This window comes from Neopelma chrysocephalum, unplaced genomic scaffold, assembly GCF_003984885.1.
Source record: "Neopelma chrysocephalum unplaced genomic scaffold, ASM398488v2 Primary Assembly neopelma1_44, whole genome shotgun sequence".
Classification (NCBI taxonomy): domain Eukaryota; kingdom Metazoa; phylum Chordata; class Aves; order Passeriformes; family Pipridae; genus Neopelma; species Neopelma chrysocephalum.
Genome location: NW_020897703.1, coordinates 23,234,434 through 23,252,613, shown reverse-complemented (window position 1 = coordinate 23,252,613; position 18,180 = coordinate 23,234,434). Strand labels below are relative to the sequence as shown.

The window sequence follows — 18,180 nt, the reverse complement described above, 5'->3', positions numbered from 1 at the left end:
GTAACTGAGAAGAGTCTTGGTTTTAGGTTGTGGTGCTCTGTGTAAGGCTGGCATCTGTCACTTTGGGGTGGGGAGAATGGAGCCAGCACCACACACAGTATTGGAGTATATTTAATTGATTCAGAATGGCTTTGATTGAGAAATTGGAGGGGACGAGTAAGTGTATAATACATGTGTTATGGCATTGTCCATGAGACTAATAGAATTGCATATCTTCTTAAATTAAGACAGAACAGTCTTTAACTCTTGCTAGTACTAATAGTATCTGGAAATGAAATTTTTGTGAGATGCATAGATACTTTTCAGAAAGAAACCAACATGAGTATCAATTAAAAATGTGAGCTTGCCTGAGTATGTTCTTGCAACCTTTACAAATATACTTTTCCTGGCTGTTTTAGCAAATAAATTGAATGTCAGGAATGGTAATGGCAATAGCAGATTTTCAGGGACTCTATATACCTGAGGAAGCCAAAAAAAACAAATAGTCTTGAATCTATTACTCTTAGAGTATTACTTCTTTATGATTACCTTTAAGCTAGCATTACTTAATTTTCAAACAACTTAGCAAATGAAGACCCTCAGGGGAAAAAAAGAAATTATCAGTCACCTCATTGAATTAGACAGCAAAACTGTTTCAGATAGAGATATCTACTGCAACTGGAATGTAAATATGTAAATTGACCTTGGTTAGTAGACTCTCTTGCAGACAACAAGGCTTAGAAGAAATGTAAAATTGCTGTGGACTATTCAAACAGAGAAGAAAAAATAAAACAGGCCAACTATTCGACTTGCTAAAAATTTTCTTCATCTGAAAAATTAATAGCTTAGATTTAACCAACCAGACCTGAGTAAGCAATCATTTCTACAAATGTGACAGGCTCATGTGGTTTACCCTTTATTGTGCTGATCTCTTCAGATGTGCTGGGGTTTTTATGTTGGTTGGATTTTGTTGTTTTTTTTTAATTTTCCTTCACTGAATTATTGTAGGAAAGTAATGCCACCACTGCAGTGTAGAATGAAGATGCCTGAGCTGCTTTGCAGCAGGTGAGCTGTGCCAGAAGCCAGCAGCTGCAGCACAGCTCTCCACACAGGCTCGTTGGTGTTGCTTTGTGAGGAGTAGAAGCAGCCTGTGAATTCCGTTTTGCTGCAGCAGGGCTGACCTGGCACCTCCACAAGCTCTCATAAAGCCAGCTGGGGTGTTCAAATGCAGCAATGTCTGGGCTTGATCCCCAGTGGGAAGCACAGTTCATATAGGCAGGGTTGCTGATGTCCGTATTTATTGTCCATGGGCTTTCCTCCGTCTTCCTTGCAAGCCCATAGGGAACACTCCCATTAGTTTGTTGAGTGATTTGGATCAAATTTTTATATAGAGCTGATTGTGTTCCAGTTTTGCCATCAATGTGCTTAAAATCTTGGGGGGTTTTAATTGCTTTGCCCTTATTTCTGGTTCTCTTCTAGCTGGTAGCCGGTCTAGTTCTCCGGGTAAGCTCTTAGGAAGCTCCTATGGTGGCCTGAGCGGCGGAACATCCAGAGTCCAGCCAGTGCCATCATCTTCAGAGAAGCGCAGCAAGATTCCTCGGAGCCAGGGATGCAGTCGAGAGACGAGTCCCAACAGAATAGGACTAGGTAAGAACAGTCACTGCAGTGACATGAAGGAGGGGCTTTCCTGTTGACTAGTAAACTGTTTATGTTACTGTTATTCTTTTGAATTTTTCAGCTGACAAGTTAATGTGATTGTGGTTTATTGGAGAGTAATTTTAATTTTCCAGGTTGAGCTATACTTTCAAAGTAAACCTAAAGATGTCATGATGTATCTTCTGTTTGAAATTCAACATGAGTGATGTTATTAGATCAGACGGCAAAAACAGTTGTCGTGAATAACCATCACAGCAGAAAGACCTCATTTAGTATCAACGTCTCAGTCCTAAAATGAGTTGAGCAATCTTTACAGTCAGTTGGAATCAAAGGCAAAAAGCACCTTCTTGGATTATCTTAGAAATTTTGCAGCTTAAATGGTTTGCTTCTCTCATCCTTAATATCTTGGAGCCACATTCTTAGGTGATGTTTTACACTTCTGCTTTAATTGTTCTGCTTTCAATATTCTTGTCTCAGTGACTGTTATGTAAATATTCTGTAATAGTTTCTATCTTCAAATTTTATCAGCAGATTCATTTTTTTTAAGTCAGGTGAGTAAACATCATATATAAAACTTTCGTGTATCCGAATTGAGGTGAAAAGGTATTGAATGTGCTGTCTGAACATTTTCATTTTTTAATAGAAATTGTTTTATAAGTTTGAAACTAATGTAAAAGAAGAACACTTAAATTATACTGATGCTAAATTATTTTTTATCTCCAAAGACTTTTCTAGTAGGTTGAAATTGATTGAAATTATAGCCTTACTGTTGGCAGTTAAATTTATAACTGTTGTCTTAGCAAATGTATTTTACATTTAGGCTACCTTTTTTATTTAGAGTAGATTGTTAATAGAGAAGTATCTTATTCATTCTTCCAGTATACTGAAATAATTTTAAAGCACCTCAGTGCGTATGCCATTATGATTCATAAAAAATACTTCATGTTCATTGTGATTGCTTTTCCAAATTCAGTGTTCTTCTCATGTCTGATCTATTTTATTGCCTCTGTATGAATTCATTGTGCTTTTTTGTTCGCTACTTTTAAAATGTAAAGTGCCTCCCAAATACTGGAGATAATTGTTCTGCTATCACTCTGTAGGAGAGCATTGTTTCTTAGGAGGAAGCAAAGAAAGATGGATAGTACCATCACCCATGCTTAAGCTGATCATCACGTTATGTGGTTTGATTTGAAACAGTCTTGAGCATCTGAAGGGAAATTGCCTTGTGTAAAAATCCTCACTCTTGGGTTGCCTGCTTTCAGGTACATTACGGAGCCTTGAATTCTTTTGAAAGAGTAATTTGTATCTCATTTCTCTGGTATGCTTCCTGAGAAGACAGTCAGTGCTTGTTCTTTGAGAGTGGGAGAGAGCTCTGACATGTATCAAATGTGTGGCTTACACCCACCCTCCCTGGGTTGATGGCCACAGCCTGTTCTTTTTGGGCTTTTAGGGGAACAGGAGTGTCTGACACTTGTGTTGCCTTTACTGCTCAGTTGCAGAAATTCTGTATTTTTATTGGATCTTGAAAATGATGATATTGGCTTGGATAGCATCTGCTCTGTCAGCTATATATCATTATTCCATTGTGTTTATTACTTTATAGCATAGTAGCTAACAGTATTTTATGCTTTCTTATTATGTTGCCTCAGTCTCTCTATTTCCTTCGTATTTTATTTTGTTTGTTCATTTCATTAAATAGACTCCCACTCACCTTGGTTTTCAATACAGGAACCATCCACTGGAGTTTTTCAGGCCCTCCTGGGGCAGTAGCAAGCTAATAGAGCCTCTCCATGTGGATGCCTGTTAACATCAGTAACTTCATGCTAGCTTAGATTTCCATGATGACCACAGGTATCCATGAATAATGTTCCTTCTGTGTGCTGGAAACCTTGAAGAAGTTGTTTTCAAAGAGGCACATTTGGTGTGCTGAGGTCCTGCATGGTCACCTGTATAGCCCTGCTTATGACACTTCAGTTTTAAGCTTACCTTTGCTATTTCCTCAGTGAGTTTTACTAGTGGTGATAGTTGGGGAAGGAGGAATATAATCCACTTAATCTTGAGCTTTTCTTTGGGTCCCTTGAAGGAGATCATCTCCTCAAAAAGGTGATGTCCATTTCCCATGGATTGAAAGTTATCTGCCTGAAGTTAATTCTCTTGGATGCTCAGCAGGTTGTGTGGCACAGCTGGATCTGAAAGGAGTGAGAGATTCAAGTTTGTCATTCTCCAAAAAGTGGAGCAGGCAGAGCTGGCTATCAGTTTCCTGCAGCAGCACTCTCTCTGGTTATGCTATGAGTTTTTATTGGAAAGCTGAAGGCAGTTCTTGACTTGCTTCTACAGGGTGTACCCCACTGCAGAGCTTTCCTTTGGCTGTTTTGGCAGCATTTCAGACTCTTTAAAATGCTGGTATTGATTTAAAGAAAGCCTCTGCTGATTTTCAGTCTCCACTTAAGAATCATTAAAATTCACACCCTGATGAAATACAAGTTTCTTCCAAGTGGTAGATGGGTAAACAGGGGCAGTATCATGTTCTGCTGGTGATATTTACATTTGTTGTGTTCCACTGGTGTGTTTCAGTAATGATGTGAGCCATGTCTTAAGTGCTGTGACTTTCCAGATGAAGTTGGTAAAACTTAGATGTACAGTACACATTAGAAAGTTTGAATATTATTAAAAACAACGCATCCTTGTCCTGTCCTAGACTCTCTCACAGCAGAGCTGGCTGTGGGCACACTGTCTGCTTTCATTCTGATTACTCCTTTTAATCCATTTTGCTACTCATTTACTTGATTTCTGTCCAACTTTTGGTGGTTGAGAATTCTCAAATTGAGACTTGTGTCTGTCGTCTCTGCCTTTGCTGCCTGCAGTACAGAGACAGGCTGTAACAGTATGAGAGACTTCTGTAAATTACAACACTGCTGGCAGTGTCTAAAGGAAATACTTTGAGCAACTGATACACAATCTTCTCTACACAGCACAGTATTAAAAATGTGAGGCAGGTGCCTGGGAGTCCACAACAGACTCATCTTTCAGTTCTTTTCGATCCATTCTTTTTTTCCTTTCTTCTGTGTTTGTATCCAGTAACATGCAACCCTTTTGTTTGACCATTACTCATGAAGTAACCAGTGTTTGGTTTTGGGTGCTCTGTTTGTGCAGTCAGTATTGTGCTTCATGTGTAGCATTGTCCTACTAGTCTCTTCTCATGCAGTTAGAGCACATTTTCTTCATACTTCATGCTGCTGCTGTTAGCTGTTATGGAAGGACAACGTATTGTGTGCATCCATTAATTTTTTTAATCATTCACATCTCTCCCTCTCTTAAGAGCCTTTACAGTTTTTAGTAGGGTTGTATTATAGAAAAGGCTGGCAGATCTTCTCTGCTTAAGAGAAATGACTGCTTGTGCAAACCTGATGCGAAGGCTGCCATTATTTACATCTAAGCATGAGACCCAAGAATGAGAAGTTTGCTTCTATAGAGTCTGCAATTTCAAGCAAGTATTTGTGTGCAAGACTTCAGTGTGTTACTTTTACGTGTCGTTTCCCTGTCAGCTTTTTTCCTTGTACATCTGAGGTGAGATTATTGTACTCATGGACCCTAGTTTCATCCAGTTCTTATAATTTAGTCTGTCTTATTTAAGACCATTTAACTCACTCAGAACCATTAGACATTATGGTGATCTAATCATCTTGGTTAATAGCTCATCTTGTATTGTCTGATATCAAAGGTCAACCATCAGAACCATTAATTCAGCTGAGAGATATGAACTGGGTTTTGCAAAACTGGAAGGGATTTGACAAACCAAGAATCTGGCAGAAGTTTCTATTTGAATTTAAAAACCCAAATATGAAGGTTTCTATTTTGTTCTGTACTGTTTTGCTTGAAGGATACTAACACGCCCGGTGTATATGAGACCACAGAAACACTGTAGAGGAACTTCATTAGCTTGAGTCTAGGCATATAAGTTCTCTATAAAAACCAGTATTTATAAGAATATATATATATTCTGAAGCATGCAAATGGCATTTTTTTAAATAAAAACAGGGATACTGTCAAATTATTAGCATGTTCACATTATGCATATATACCTCTGCTGTGTTGTCATCAAAGCTGGCAGATTAGATTTTACTTTGTGCATGAGAAAATTCTTTAATGGCCCTTCCTGAACACTTAAAATATGCTACTGCCTTTTCAAAACAGCAAAGGAAATCTCTCTTGTCATTAAATTCTTCAGGGTAAACTCCTGACAATTAACTGCTGTTCTTTTCCCTAAGAAAATATTGCGTTCTTTATCAGGTATAAAGCTTACTAAATACCTTTCTGCAAACATCTTTCAAACATGTAGGATTTCAAACATCTGCAAACATGTAGAGTTTTGTCAAAGCAAAGAGTATAGTTTAAAGCTCCCCTTCAGTGTGCATACATCTCAATCTATGTGCATGTAAAGCTATAAATGTAAGCTTTTAGAAATGCTTGAGGAGCAGAAGTTAGCTTCTGTTAAATATCTGAAGCTCTGCTGCTCTCTTCAAATTCAAATCACTTTTTAACCTGTCTTTCAGGTATTCAGGTTCTAAATGCTTTTTCCCAGTGCCTTTCATTAGAGAAAGATATCTCTGCAAGTCTGTACAGTACACCTTTTTTTTCCTTAGGATATTTGTTCATGGCAAAATTATCCTTGTGAAAGGCAAATCTATGTAGAAATAGCATATAGGTATTATGATTACTTAAAAAAATTTTCATCTACTATTTTGTTCCAGAAGGGTGTTTATCTTATAATTAAGGAAGAAATATTCCAGAAGGGTTTCTTTCAGCCTCATCTGTTTTGCAACAGTAGAGCTCCCCTAAATGATTGAAGATTGCTGCTCTACTTGAATAACAAAACTTGGATTGCTTAAGACAAAAACAGACTGTCAGCCAGACATTAATGCTGCTCAAATTTCACATCACAAACACCGCTCAGCATGTAAGGTAGTTGGTTTGTAAAGAGCCTGAGCAGGCTGCTGCAGATTGTAATTACTAATGTAATAATTACCGTAACTAACAGAAATGTGACTTGACTTTGAGCTTTCTGTCCTCATTAAACTTGTTCACCTTCTCTGAAACTCTCCATGCTGCATGCTAGCACGGAGCAGTCGTATCCCCCGACCCAGCATGAGTCAGGGGTGCAGTCGTGATACCAGCCGTGAGAGCAGTCGAGATACAAGCCCTGCTCGGGGCTTTCCTCCACTTGGTGAGTACATGTAGGCATTGGAGCTTTAAGGGTCAATATTTTTTTGCCTTTTTCCCTTGTTGTGGTTGCCCTTTTAAGACACTGCTAGGTGGAATGAGCTCTTTCCTGTCCTCTGGATTCCTCACACTCCCCCTTTCCAACCCTGTTTTTTTCCCCTCTGTTTTCTTCTGCATGCTTCAATTCTGGTTCTAAGTGTTTCACTGTTAGCAGGAAAATAGTTTAGTTTGAACTTTTGCGATTTTTAGTTTCATAAAATCAGCTTGTACGGGGCTGCTGTGCTTCGCTTTACAACACTGATGAAGATCTATGGGAGGGCAAACCTGGATCTTCTAGGTCACAGTGAAGTAGTTGGTAGCATCGTAGTCTGTTCTTGAGTGACTCTAATTGTTCACAATCTGACTTTCTTACAGCTAGATACAGTTACAGTATATAATTTCTATATTAAATCCTCCAACGGAGATAGCAGCTCTCTTTTTGTAGAGGTTTTACAGAACATTGTTAATCATCAGTTTAGTTGCACATAGCACATAGCATTTTAGTAGGAAACTTTATCAAGCAGCTTAAAATTGTGGAAAGACTGAGGTTTTAAAGGAGCATCATTGAAGTGCAGCTTAAGCGTACAGTACAAATAGAGAATCTCATTACAGTTACCACATGCAGAAGTTTTTCTGCACAAAGGCTGAATACAGCAAGATAGTTAATGTTTCTGATCAAATACCATGTCATATATTCAACCAAAAACATTACTTGTATCAAAGACTTGTCATCTCAGACATGAAATATGGTTGATCTCCAGACCCTCTTTGTTTATATTGTAATTTAACGAAGAATGGTGTTACAGGATCTATTTTGCACATAGTGACAAAATGAAGAATATGATACAGTGTGTAAGTGGAACATAGCACAAGTTAATTTTGGAGAGGCTTTTGGGTTCAAAGACTTTATTATATTGAGTTTTAAAATAATCTATTTGCTTTATCTCTAATATCTCAAGTTTTGGTGAAAAATGGGAGGAGTTCAACTTTGCATTTATAACTTGGTTCATAGCTCTTTAAGATAAATGGATGAACTTTTTTTGATTGAATGAAGTTGATTTGATACTAGAGCTATAAAAAGACAGTTGATACACAACTGTAGCTCAATTTTATAGTTAACTTGCCTAGCTTCAATTTTGGATGAGCCTTTTTTCCTCCAGCCAAAATGTATAAGCAGGCTGGATTTCAGGGTAACTCATTAGTGTTCTATGTCACTGTGCTGTGGTTTTTTATTTTATTGAAAATATAGTAGTTGAAATATTGTCTTGAGCCCTTGTTCTGAAAAATAAATGCAGTGTACCAGAATCAGGGTTGGTGTGAGCTTTGTATGCCTTCACCAGTTCTGAGTCTGACTAGTATGCTAACTATAAAATTTTACTTACAGATATGTGTTACACTGTTTGTTACGTTTATTGTGGGGAGAGGGTCATCTCATTTTAACTCACGGTTTTCAATTACCTGAAGATTAATGCTTTCTAGAAATATATTGTTATTAGGTCATAAAGGTTACATGGGGAAGAAATATCGATGTAACAACAGTAACCCAATGGAGTTGTTATCCTATTGCCTTTTCCTTGTGTTTTCATTGAAATGCTTTGAGCTTGAACATGTTCATGAACTTGTTAATTGTGTTGTGGGTAATTCATGTCAGAGAAATTTAAGCCAAAGAAGTTTAAGCCAAAGCAATATGGTTCTATTGCAGTATTTTTAGAACCCAGTTAATCTTGCAATAATGCAAAGATAATATAATCCTACTGTGTGTGGTCTCGTTTTGGTTATAAAGATTAACTTGTATATTCGTGAATTATACTTAAAGTAGCTATACGTATAGACAGGATTCTTGCATTTAAGAGGTATTATGGTCAACGTCAAACCCGACATCCTGACCTTGCGAATTGCCCTTGTTTTTGGGCTGCTGTGCAGGTTTGCATGTCTGTGCATCAAGAGTCTTGCTTCCTGTGTTAGTAAATACCAGTTAAGAGTCAGTCTATGCTCAGCCTGTTTGCAGAGATGTGGGGTTTTTTATTTTTTTTTTTTTTTGTTATTATTGTTTCTCCATGAGCCCTAATCTTGCAGTGGCATCCACAGGGGCACAGTGAATGACTTGGGAGAAAGCAATTGCAAGCTAAAAACCTTAATTGTGAGGTTCAGTCCATTATCCTGCACTGACCCTGCAAATCTTTCATGAGTTTACTTATGATGTCAGTAGGATTGTTCTCTTGAATAAATGCATGTGTTCTCCATAGTCAAAGACCACATTGCATATTCTGTATAGCTTTTAGTGAAGCTTTCAAAATTGAAAAAACTACAAATTTTATTTTTCTCATTTTGCTGATTTCTACTTCGTAATATTAGTATTTGTGTTTATGAATTCCTTGCATTAGAAAGAAGACTGAGAGTTTTTCTTCTGCACACGTATATGCATAATTGACAAAGCCTGTTTGTATTAGAAGGTGATTTTGGTTTATTTTTTCAGTTTCTTGACAGTACTAGTTACGCCTTCAGTGAGTCTGTGGTGATGAATTGCTCAAATGAACAATCAGTTTCTTGGGTCAGTTCCTTTGAGCTGGTGAGCATGTCATTGCTAGACATAGGGAAAACTTCTTTAGAAAAACTGAATTTATGTAATTTGGAAATGACCGAGCCAGTTTTTCATTTGCTTTCATAAAGAACTCATTTGTATGCCGAATCCAAGAACTAAAAACCTCTCCAAAGGCGTTTTGTGATTGATGTGCTGCTAACAATTGGGAATTGAAGTGGGAGCTATATTTGGTTTAGGCTCCTCTGCTACTGCGTGTGCTCCATTGCTATTAACAATTTGTATACATGTGTAATTCTGGATAGGTTTGTGATGTGCTTATTCTGGTTATCTGTGCATGTTCATACTGAGGTTCAAGAAACATGTATACAAAATTTGTTAAAAGCAAGACACCTTTGGCAGTAGCAACACCTGCAGTATGTGTGTACGTGTGTTTTCTTGGAAAAGAAACCCAACCCCAGGACTGATTACACAGTGGTTGGTGACCTCCCTGTATGACTCTTTCTACTTATGTGGTTATGCCTTCTCTTTGTTAACGTTTCTTTATGCATAGGCTAGAATGTTGTGGAAAAATACCTGCAAGCACAATTCGTAACCATTCATCATGGCTTCACTTTGGGGTTTAGATCAGACGCATCTAAATCCTTCTCTGTAGTTATGTGCTCCACGTTCTCGTTGATGGCCGTCTTCCAGGCCCGTGGGTCTGGAACGTGACTGATGTGCACTGGGGGGATTTTGCTGAGCTGCACCCAGTTTGGGACTGTCACAAATGAGTTGTGTCATGCATTGTGTTTATGGTCACGAGGGGAAGGGGGGAAGCTACAGACGGAGGCGTTGCTGTGGGGCTTGCACTATATCTGTTATGCATTCATATACAGCCTCATTTCCCCGTCACTATGAAACACCTTTACCGGTAGTGGTCACACGCATCCCCTTTGGATTGTGGCATTTTCTGTCTCGGGTTCAATGTGTGTTAATCCTGTGGGTGTTGCCATTCCTTCTACTTGCAGCTTCTCGACGTCATTCCAGGTCCACTAGTGCTCTCTCCACTGCTGATTCTGTTGGGCAGTCAGGTGAACAAGCGCTAACTGCATGAATCCGCTTCTTATACGTAGTCTTGTTTTACACCATCTTAACATTTGCCATCGTATGCATCAGCCAGCACTTGGCATGTGCTTCTCACCGCTGCGGGGCTTTCTGTTCTGGTTTTGTTCAACGTGGCTTTTTGTTTTGAATTTCATTTATTGGATGTTTTTAATTTTATGTATTTTAGGAACATTGTGAACAGTGTTTAAACAAAGGGTGATCCAGGGCTTACTCAATTCTCCTGTAAATTGGCTCAGTTGTGCAGCATGGGCCTAGAATCGGATCCCATCCCCCAAATGGGTTTCATCCCATTTATTACTAAATATTCTGGACTACTGTTTCTGTTAATGAAAGTTCTTTGGGATCCTCTCCAAAATACACAACAGCAGCAAAAATTAAGCACCTGAGGAGCTTTCAAAATCAACTTTGAAGCATAACACATGCTGATCTGCCCTTCCTATAATTCTGAAGGCCTTGTCCAAAGTACATGGAAGTTGTTGAAAAAAACCCGAAATTATTCCCTTAATTTCACTGGGCTTTGCATCAGGCAACTGATGCTCACATATAATGAGAAAAATCTGCAGTTGCTTCTTCCTCACCTCTGTGCTGGATTCTTATGGAGAACCTATAACTCCCTTTGAAATCAGGATATTTCACTGGGAGTCTTAAAAAGAGTTGAACAAACACTGCTAGCTTTGGGACAATAGAGACTTAATTGTGGGGACAAAGGTGATGTAGAAGATGAGGCCTTCAGTGTTTTCTTGGAGGCTAAAATTGCATAAGGAACTTGTGATACTGAAAGTTATTTAATTATACCCCTTCAGGTAGGGAGTGAAAAATACTCTGTTTCTCATGAGTCTAGTTAAATGGCTGTCACTTAATTAAAGCTCTCAAAACATTTCCATTATCCGGTTACTCAACAGACATATGATGCAAGCTGATTTGACTGGCATTTTCCAAGTAACAATTTCAATTTGTATTTAACCAAAGTAATTTAAAATATTTAAAATAGCTTGATTGTAATACAGATTTAAGCTTTGTTTGCATTCAGCTTCCTGTGATAGTCACTTCATGCTTGGCTCCGGTGGTTTGGTACAAAGAATAATCAAAATTTTAATGGTTACCTGTGTCCTACAGAAGGCCAAAATCTTCTGAAAAATGGCAAAAAAGGGGTCAAAAGTGGTGATTGCAAATTTTCACCAGGTTTGTAACAAGTATAATGAATCTAGCCAGGGAGACGAGGCAATGTGACCAGAGCATATTCTGCTTATTTCTTGCCCAGTAATGTTGGGCTTGCCTGTACTGGTTATTCCTGGAGCCAGATGTGTTCCCAGCCTCATAGAGATATGCTGAGATCTCTCTTAAGGTCTTACTTCTCCACTCAGATATGTCAACAATGTCTTGGGGAGAAACTCAGAGTAACTTGGGTGTTATGAATTTAAAGATCACTGAAAAAATTAGTTCAGAAAATTCCTGATAGCCATGGAGATAGATAGAAGCCAGCATGCCACACTACACTTAACGTGTTAAAAAAGCTCAATTTTATTTCTTTATGCTGGGTATTTAAACTGATCTACAATTGAATTACTTTGTCATTTTGTTCTTCATTTAATAAAAAAGCCAAAACAACTATCTACCCTTTTCTAATGTAATACTAAATTTATGTGAAAACAAATGACAGTGGTATTTTTGATGCTGTGTAATTTCAAAAGCTAAAGCCAAATTCTGATCTCAGTAACACTTGAGATATCATTGAGTTGGGTTTAAATATAAAACTGAGTTCAGGACTTGACTCAACATTTACAGCCCTCGTATTGTACCAGATATTATGTGCACTTAGGAAAATCCTTGTCTTCTGTACATCTTTGTAGTGTATATCTCTGTAGTTCTGACTTTAATTTCAATCAGACCTAACACGTTATCATCTCCTCTGTGCTTCTGTTAAGAGTGCACAGATCTTTCTATTTTAGGGATAAAGCACCATTTCACCTAAATATTTGAAATGATTCTTCAACACAAGTGCATTAAAAAAGGGGATAGTAATAACACATACAACTTTTATTTCTTTGTGAAATGTCATGATTTGATTACTTTTTGGCAGTAGTTCTAAGAAGTTTGTTTATTTTTTTTCCCTTGTAATGTGTTTTGTAGAAAATGTGCTTTTGTTGTAAATCAGAAATGTCTTGTCTGGGTACATAACTCTTGGAAACAGTAAATTTTGGTAGATAACACTACTGTTCAAAATAAATACTAGTCTGCAGGGGTTATTTTTTCTTCTCCAAATACTTTGGATATAAAATTTTTCCCTGTTTCCTTTCAGTAGCTTAATCTCTGATATATTCGAATAAAGCTTTGGAATTAGGACAGTAGACTGGCAAACTTCAATCTCTGATTTAAATTATGCATGTCAGTGTGAGCTAATTCCTTAAAAGATATTTCAGTGCAGGAGGTTCTTAAAGAAGAAAGGAATTAAATTTTGTAATAAGCGCAGTATTTTCCCAAAAAATACATTAAGCTGCTGAATACCACATTTGACCTCAGTTTTTTGTAAATCCACAATATAGCTGGGCAATTTGATGAGCAGTATTTTTCCATTGTTAAATTAAATATAGATGAACTATTAAAAGACCTGTGTGACTTGATCCCTCTCTCGTGCTGCCTGATGGCTGCCTCCAGTGTGGATCAGCTGAAGGTCTATTAAATGGGCTCATGCAAGTTGATTCTGAATTTGCTGGCAAAACTCTTATTGGCATGTGTGGGTGCAGGGGAGAGGTGTGTAACCGATGTCCCTGGAGGGACGTTCTGAGTCCTTGATGAGCAAAAACAAGCCCATATGGAAACAAAAACTCGGAATGTCAAAACCAATGTTCCTGCTTATGGACCGAAGCCAGGATCCCAGTAATCTGGTGTCTGATCTGCCCCCACCTGGAAGGACTAGGCTGCCAGAGCCTGGCCTGTGGTACTCAAGTCAGTGATTCTGTCATATCCCTGCTAGCCTTCCTTTTTGAATTTGGCCTTTGCTAAAGAAACTAATTCAATAACTATTTTGGTAAACTTGGCAAATTATAAAGTAAACTAATTAATGTTAGGAGCGTAAATGGCATTTTAGACTCAATCCCTGTTGCTTTGGATGCCTTTGAGAACTTTGCCATCAAATTCAAAGGGAAAAAGATGATCCTGTGTGCTCAAAAAATCAGTTTTGATATAGAGCTTTGGCATTTAAACTGCTTCCTAAGAACAGTACTAAACCAAAAATTGGAGTCACTTCACAAGTAAATAATAAACTTTATACTGTGAGGGCATAGGGGGATATTGTACTGGTTAATCAAGCCTTGAGATATAAAATAGGCATAAATACTAGTCTCACATCCTTGCCTGAGAAAAGGCTGCAGGATGGATGAGAGCTTGGGTATTAACATGTTCTGACACCAGGCATGGTTCTGTCTCTCTGAAGTTAATGAGAAGCTTTCTCTTGATTTCTGAGAGTGCCAGATTGGGATGGGCATGTCTGCCTCTGACATTAAAATAAAGCTTTGAAACAACTGTGTAAAAAGAAACACAAAATAGATACCCTGCTTCCCAGTTTAAAATAAATAAATACAAAGTTGCCCTGAGGATCCAAAATTGTCTCTAACACCCAACAAACAATAGTTTATTTCTTACCTTAATGGCAAACTCTCTGGAGCTCTGGGTAAAAGGGTATTTAATGGAAAAGCACTGTGAGTTCCCAGAGCCCGTGGGGAGAGCTACTTGGGCACCTGATTAGGATTCCAAGTGAATGTGAGTTCATTTAACAATCTCTTTCAATGTTGTCTTTTGTGCAGACCGGTTTGGACTCGGACAGCCAGGCAGGATGCCTGCTTCTGTGAATGCCATGCGAGTCCTGAGCACCAGCACAGATCTGGAGGCTGCTGTGGCCGATGCACTGGTAAGAGGAAAAATACAAAATGCTTCCAACACCGGAAAGTGGCTTAAAGTTACCTGTACGTATGTTCTCCTCTTTCTAAATAGCTTTGTTCTGATTGTGCCAGTGTCTGATGCTGTAGAGTTAGTTACCTTTTGCTGTTTTGTCTTCGGCTATATTGGCAGCAGTATATTTTTCCCTATTTCGTGTTAGTTCTCTATAGTTGTTATCAGACAGATTGCTGTGGCTTGGTGCTAGAGCTGCAGGATGGGTTGGATCAGCTGTTTGTCTTTCATTTGGCTGTCAGAGGATGTTCATGGCACCGTGAGGGTGCTCGTCACTCGTGGGGTTGGAGATTTCCATCAATCCCATTACCTGCATAAAGACTTTGTCAGAAAAACAGTGTCCTCTGTTAGAGTCAATTCCTGATCAGGTTTTAGCAAGAACTGAGAATTTCACAAGTTCCTGCCCTGTGTTTATTTGCGCCTGGATAAATACTCAGTTAGCTCATAACCTGGCTTGCATGGAATTGGAATCATCTCATGCAGTTAAGTTGTATTTGTCTAATTTGCTGCTAGTACTTTCAAATATTCACTGCTTTTCCCAGCAAATTTATTGTCATTCTAAAAAATTTCATTGTCCTGTATAATCTTACTCAACTATGGTAGCTCTTGGCTAGAACCCAAAAAGTGCCTTCGGCTCTTCAGAAGGCAAGTGTTAAGCTTTTGGATTTACCTCAAGTATTTGGATGAGAGAGGATGTGTAGAGGCAGGAGAAATTACTGTATAGCGTTAGCTGGGTACCAGTGGGTCTTCTCAAGTTCCAGATCTGAACGGAGGGAAAGATTTCCTGGTGTATCTTGAGACAGATATCTCAGAATCTATCTCAGATTCTCTTTAAGGACGATGAACCATCCCCAGTGTTTGTGGTGGATGGCCTTTCTCCATTTCCTAGTTCACTTTCCCTAAGGATGGCTAACATGTTCCTTTTGTATCTGATTATCACCCAGCTCATGTCACCTATTAGAGTACTCTTAGAAAAATGGCCCTTTTTACAAAATTTATCTTTCAAAACAAAAAAAGTATTTCCGAATACTAGAAAGGTAATATAATGGATGGCACTGTTGCATTTAGTGGGCTGAATCATTAGTGAGCATTCTCATTACCAAATACAACAAACAACGTGAGACAGTTCTGCTCTCAGCACCTCAAATTTGCCACCAGAGCAGTTCAGAGTATAATTACAGGCAATGGTTTGCCTGTGTAAACGAAATCAGGCTTTATCCTTGCATGTGAGCAGCTGCTGAATACAGGTTTTGTGCGGGAGAAGAGTCATAGTGTTTCAATTGACTGCTGAGCACTGAGATTTTTTTGGGGTGTGACTTAATCTTCAGCTAGACTTACAGAGTTCCCTTTTAAATATCTCATAAATTAAATAACATTATACTGCAATGTTAGAATCTTGAAGAGTTGAACACTTTAAAGGGAAATACTTAAGTCTAGTTGGAAACCAGGTGGTGCTGCTGACTGTTGATCAATCTGGATTTGTATGACTTTAGGGGATGCAATGCAATGTTGCTGTCCCCTTCTTTCCCACCAGCCCAATTTGCTCTTTTTCTTGGTTGCTTTCTCACAACAGGCAGTTTACAAGCCCTGTGCAGGCTCCTTTTGAGAGAGTAATGTGATGCCAGCTTTTACCCAGTAGCCTTGTTTTCAGAGGAGTTTTCTTTTACATGTAGTAGGAAATGAAAAGAACTTCTCCAAAGATGGCTTCAGCCAAATTCTCCATTTAAACAAAACACAGTGGGTCATTTTGTGACCTCTACTCCCTCTGTACAAATCCCATTGGATCCACTGCTTCTGTTTGAGCTGGACTTGACCTAAACCCACAGTGGCTATACTGGGAATCAATGCTCAGATCTGTCAGAAGACCTCAGAGGGTGATGGAAACTTCGCTGTTAAGTGAGGCCTTTAAGCCAGGGGTGCCAGCCAGGGGGTCTTAAAAGAAGCTAATCTTCAAAAAAGTGTGGTGTAAGAACTGTGGGTTGAAAGAGAACTTGGCAAGTGAAGTTGATAAAATGTGCTGTACTGTAGATAGTGGCTTCCTCACATCAGAATTTCTTTGTAAGACCCTAAAACGAAATGCTACTAATAATATGTGGGGAAAGAAATCATCACCAAAAACTCTGGTATCTTTCAGTGCAGAGTTTCTGAAAAGTAAGCAAAGAGATGCTGTATATAGATCTGTTCCTAAAAAAAGAGATAATGTCACTTCCGAGCTCCCTTATGGAAATTGTAGGCAATATGAGTAGTGCAACAGTTAGGAGATATTCAGGCGTTATTATACCCACTTTTATTTTGCGTAAACTGTGTTTTTTTTTAATTTGCTAAGACACATTTGCTATACGTTTTTGTTGCATAAACAAACCCTACATAAGCTTCTGACATAATTCTCTATGCTTTTTCCCACCCTTCAATATTTTCCTGCCTACAGCTGTTAGGAGACTCCAGGAGCAAGGTACTAGTGCTTTCTTGACTTTTTATTTCTATTTTCCAACTCTCCCCACCCTGTTGCTAATGCCCATGATACTGCACTTGAGTTAATTTCTATGCTTCAATCCTTCAGTCCTAGTGGAAGCAAAACTCTGCTGGCTTCACAAGTCTAAGAACTGCAGGACTGGACACTGGAAGGAATTCTGTAGCAAACACTTCAGAATATAGATGATCTGTTTTTGATGCATTGTCCTATCAACACTATTCTGTTAAGGTTCATTGCTGCCATAATTATTCTAATATTCCTTCTGGAAGTGTCAAGGTTGTCAAAAATGTATGTAAGGGAATTAGGTCCTCTAATGCTGTGCTATGGAAATGAATGGGATTTGAGTACTCAACTCCCTTGGCAGTCTCTGGAAAAATCCTAGCCCAAACTATCAGAGAAATTGCCATCTCCTATATCCAGTGCATTTCTAGAGTCACTTCATTATCAATATCAAAGTGACTGTGCATGCCAGCACAGATTTTTTCAGCTCTATCTTCCTTATCTTCTTTTTTTTTTTTTTTAAGTAGAGGTTGTGTCATCATAGCATCTGTAACAATGGAACTGACCATTATTGCCGATAAAACAACATTTAATTTCATTACCAGTAACTAATTTGACTGGGCATAAATATCTTGCTTTCCTGCGGGGGAAGGCAGGCCCTACTTCCCTTAGTCACTCGAATAGTCTCGTTGAAATCAACGGGATCTGTCTTACTCTACTGTGAGAGGTAAGCAGGCAGTGCATGGTGACGTCTTTAAAACACGTATGTCACTATAACAGTAGCATTAATCTTCCTTTTAGTGATTACAAATAGAATGTTTTTCTTTTGGCATTAATGTAACTATATATAACCTGGTAAGTCTGAGTTTCCCCTTTTCCAGAAAAAGCCAGTGAGAAGAAGATATGAACCCTATGGGATGTACTCCGATGACGATGCCAACAGCGACGCATCAAGCGCTTGCTCGGAGCGCTCCTATGGCTCCAGGAATGGGGGCATTCCACACTACCTGCGGCAGACGGAAGATGTGGCTGAGGTCCTGAACCACTGTGCCAGCTCCAACTGGTCTGAAAGGAAGGAAGGGCTCATAGGTCTTCAGAACTTACTGAAAAGCCAGCGGACACTGAGGTGACCTTCATAGTTTTATGGTGTCAGTAATTCATGAGTCATGGCTATAGTGAGAAGTCAGTAATATGTACCTGCTGTATGGAGACAGGTAGT

General features: G+C 38.7%; 1 protein-coding gene across 13 annotated transcripts in view; it reads left to right on the top strand.

Annotated features, from left to right (window-relative positions):
- Positions 1-18,180, top strand: part of CLASP1 (cytoplasmic linker associated protein 1) — a 179,650-nt gene that overhangs the window by 109,981 nt on the left and 51,489 nt on the right. For 4 of the 13 annotated variants that reach the window (XM_027678949.1, XM_027678954.1, XM_027678963.1 and 1 more), the window contains 6 exons: positions 1,459-1,626; positions 6,752-6,859; positions 10,444-10,506; positions 14,344-14,447; positions 16,917-16,940; positions 17,843-18,087. In XM_027678949.1, the coding sequence (XP_027534750.1) occupies positions 1,459-1,626; positions 6,752-6,859; positions 10,444-10,506; positions 14,344-14,447; positions 16,917-16,940; positions 17,843-18,087 (712 nt within the window). The remainder of the gene's footprint in view (positions 1-1,458; positions 1,627-6,751; positions 6,860-10,443; positions 10,507-14,343; positions 14,448-16,916; positions 16,941-17,842; positions 18,088-18,180) is intronic. The other 9 variants (XM_027678951.1, XM_027678955.1, XM_027678962.1 and 6 more) reach the window with 5 other exon arrangements.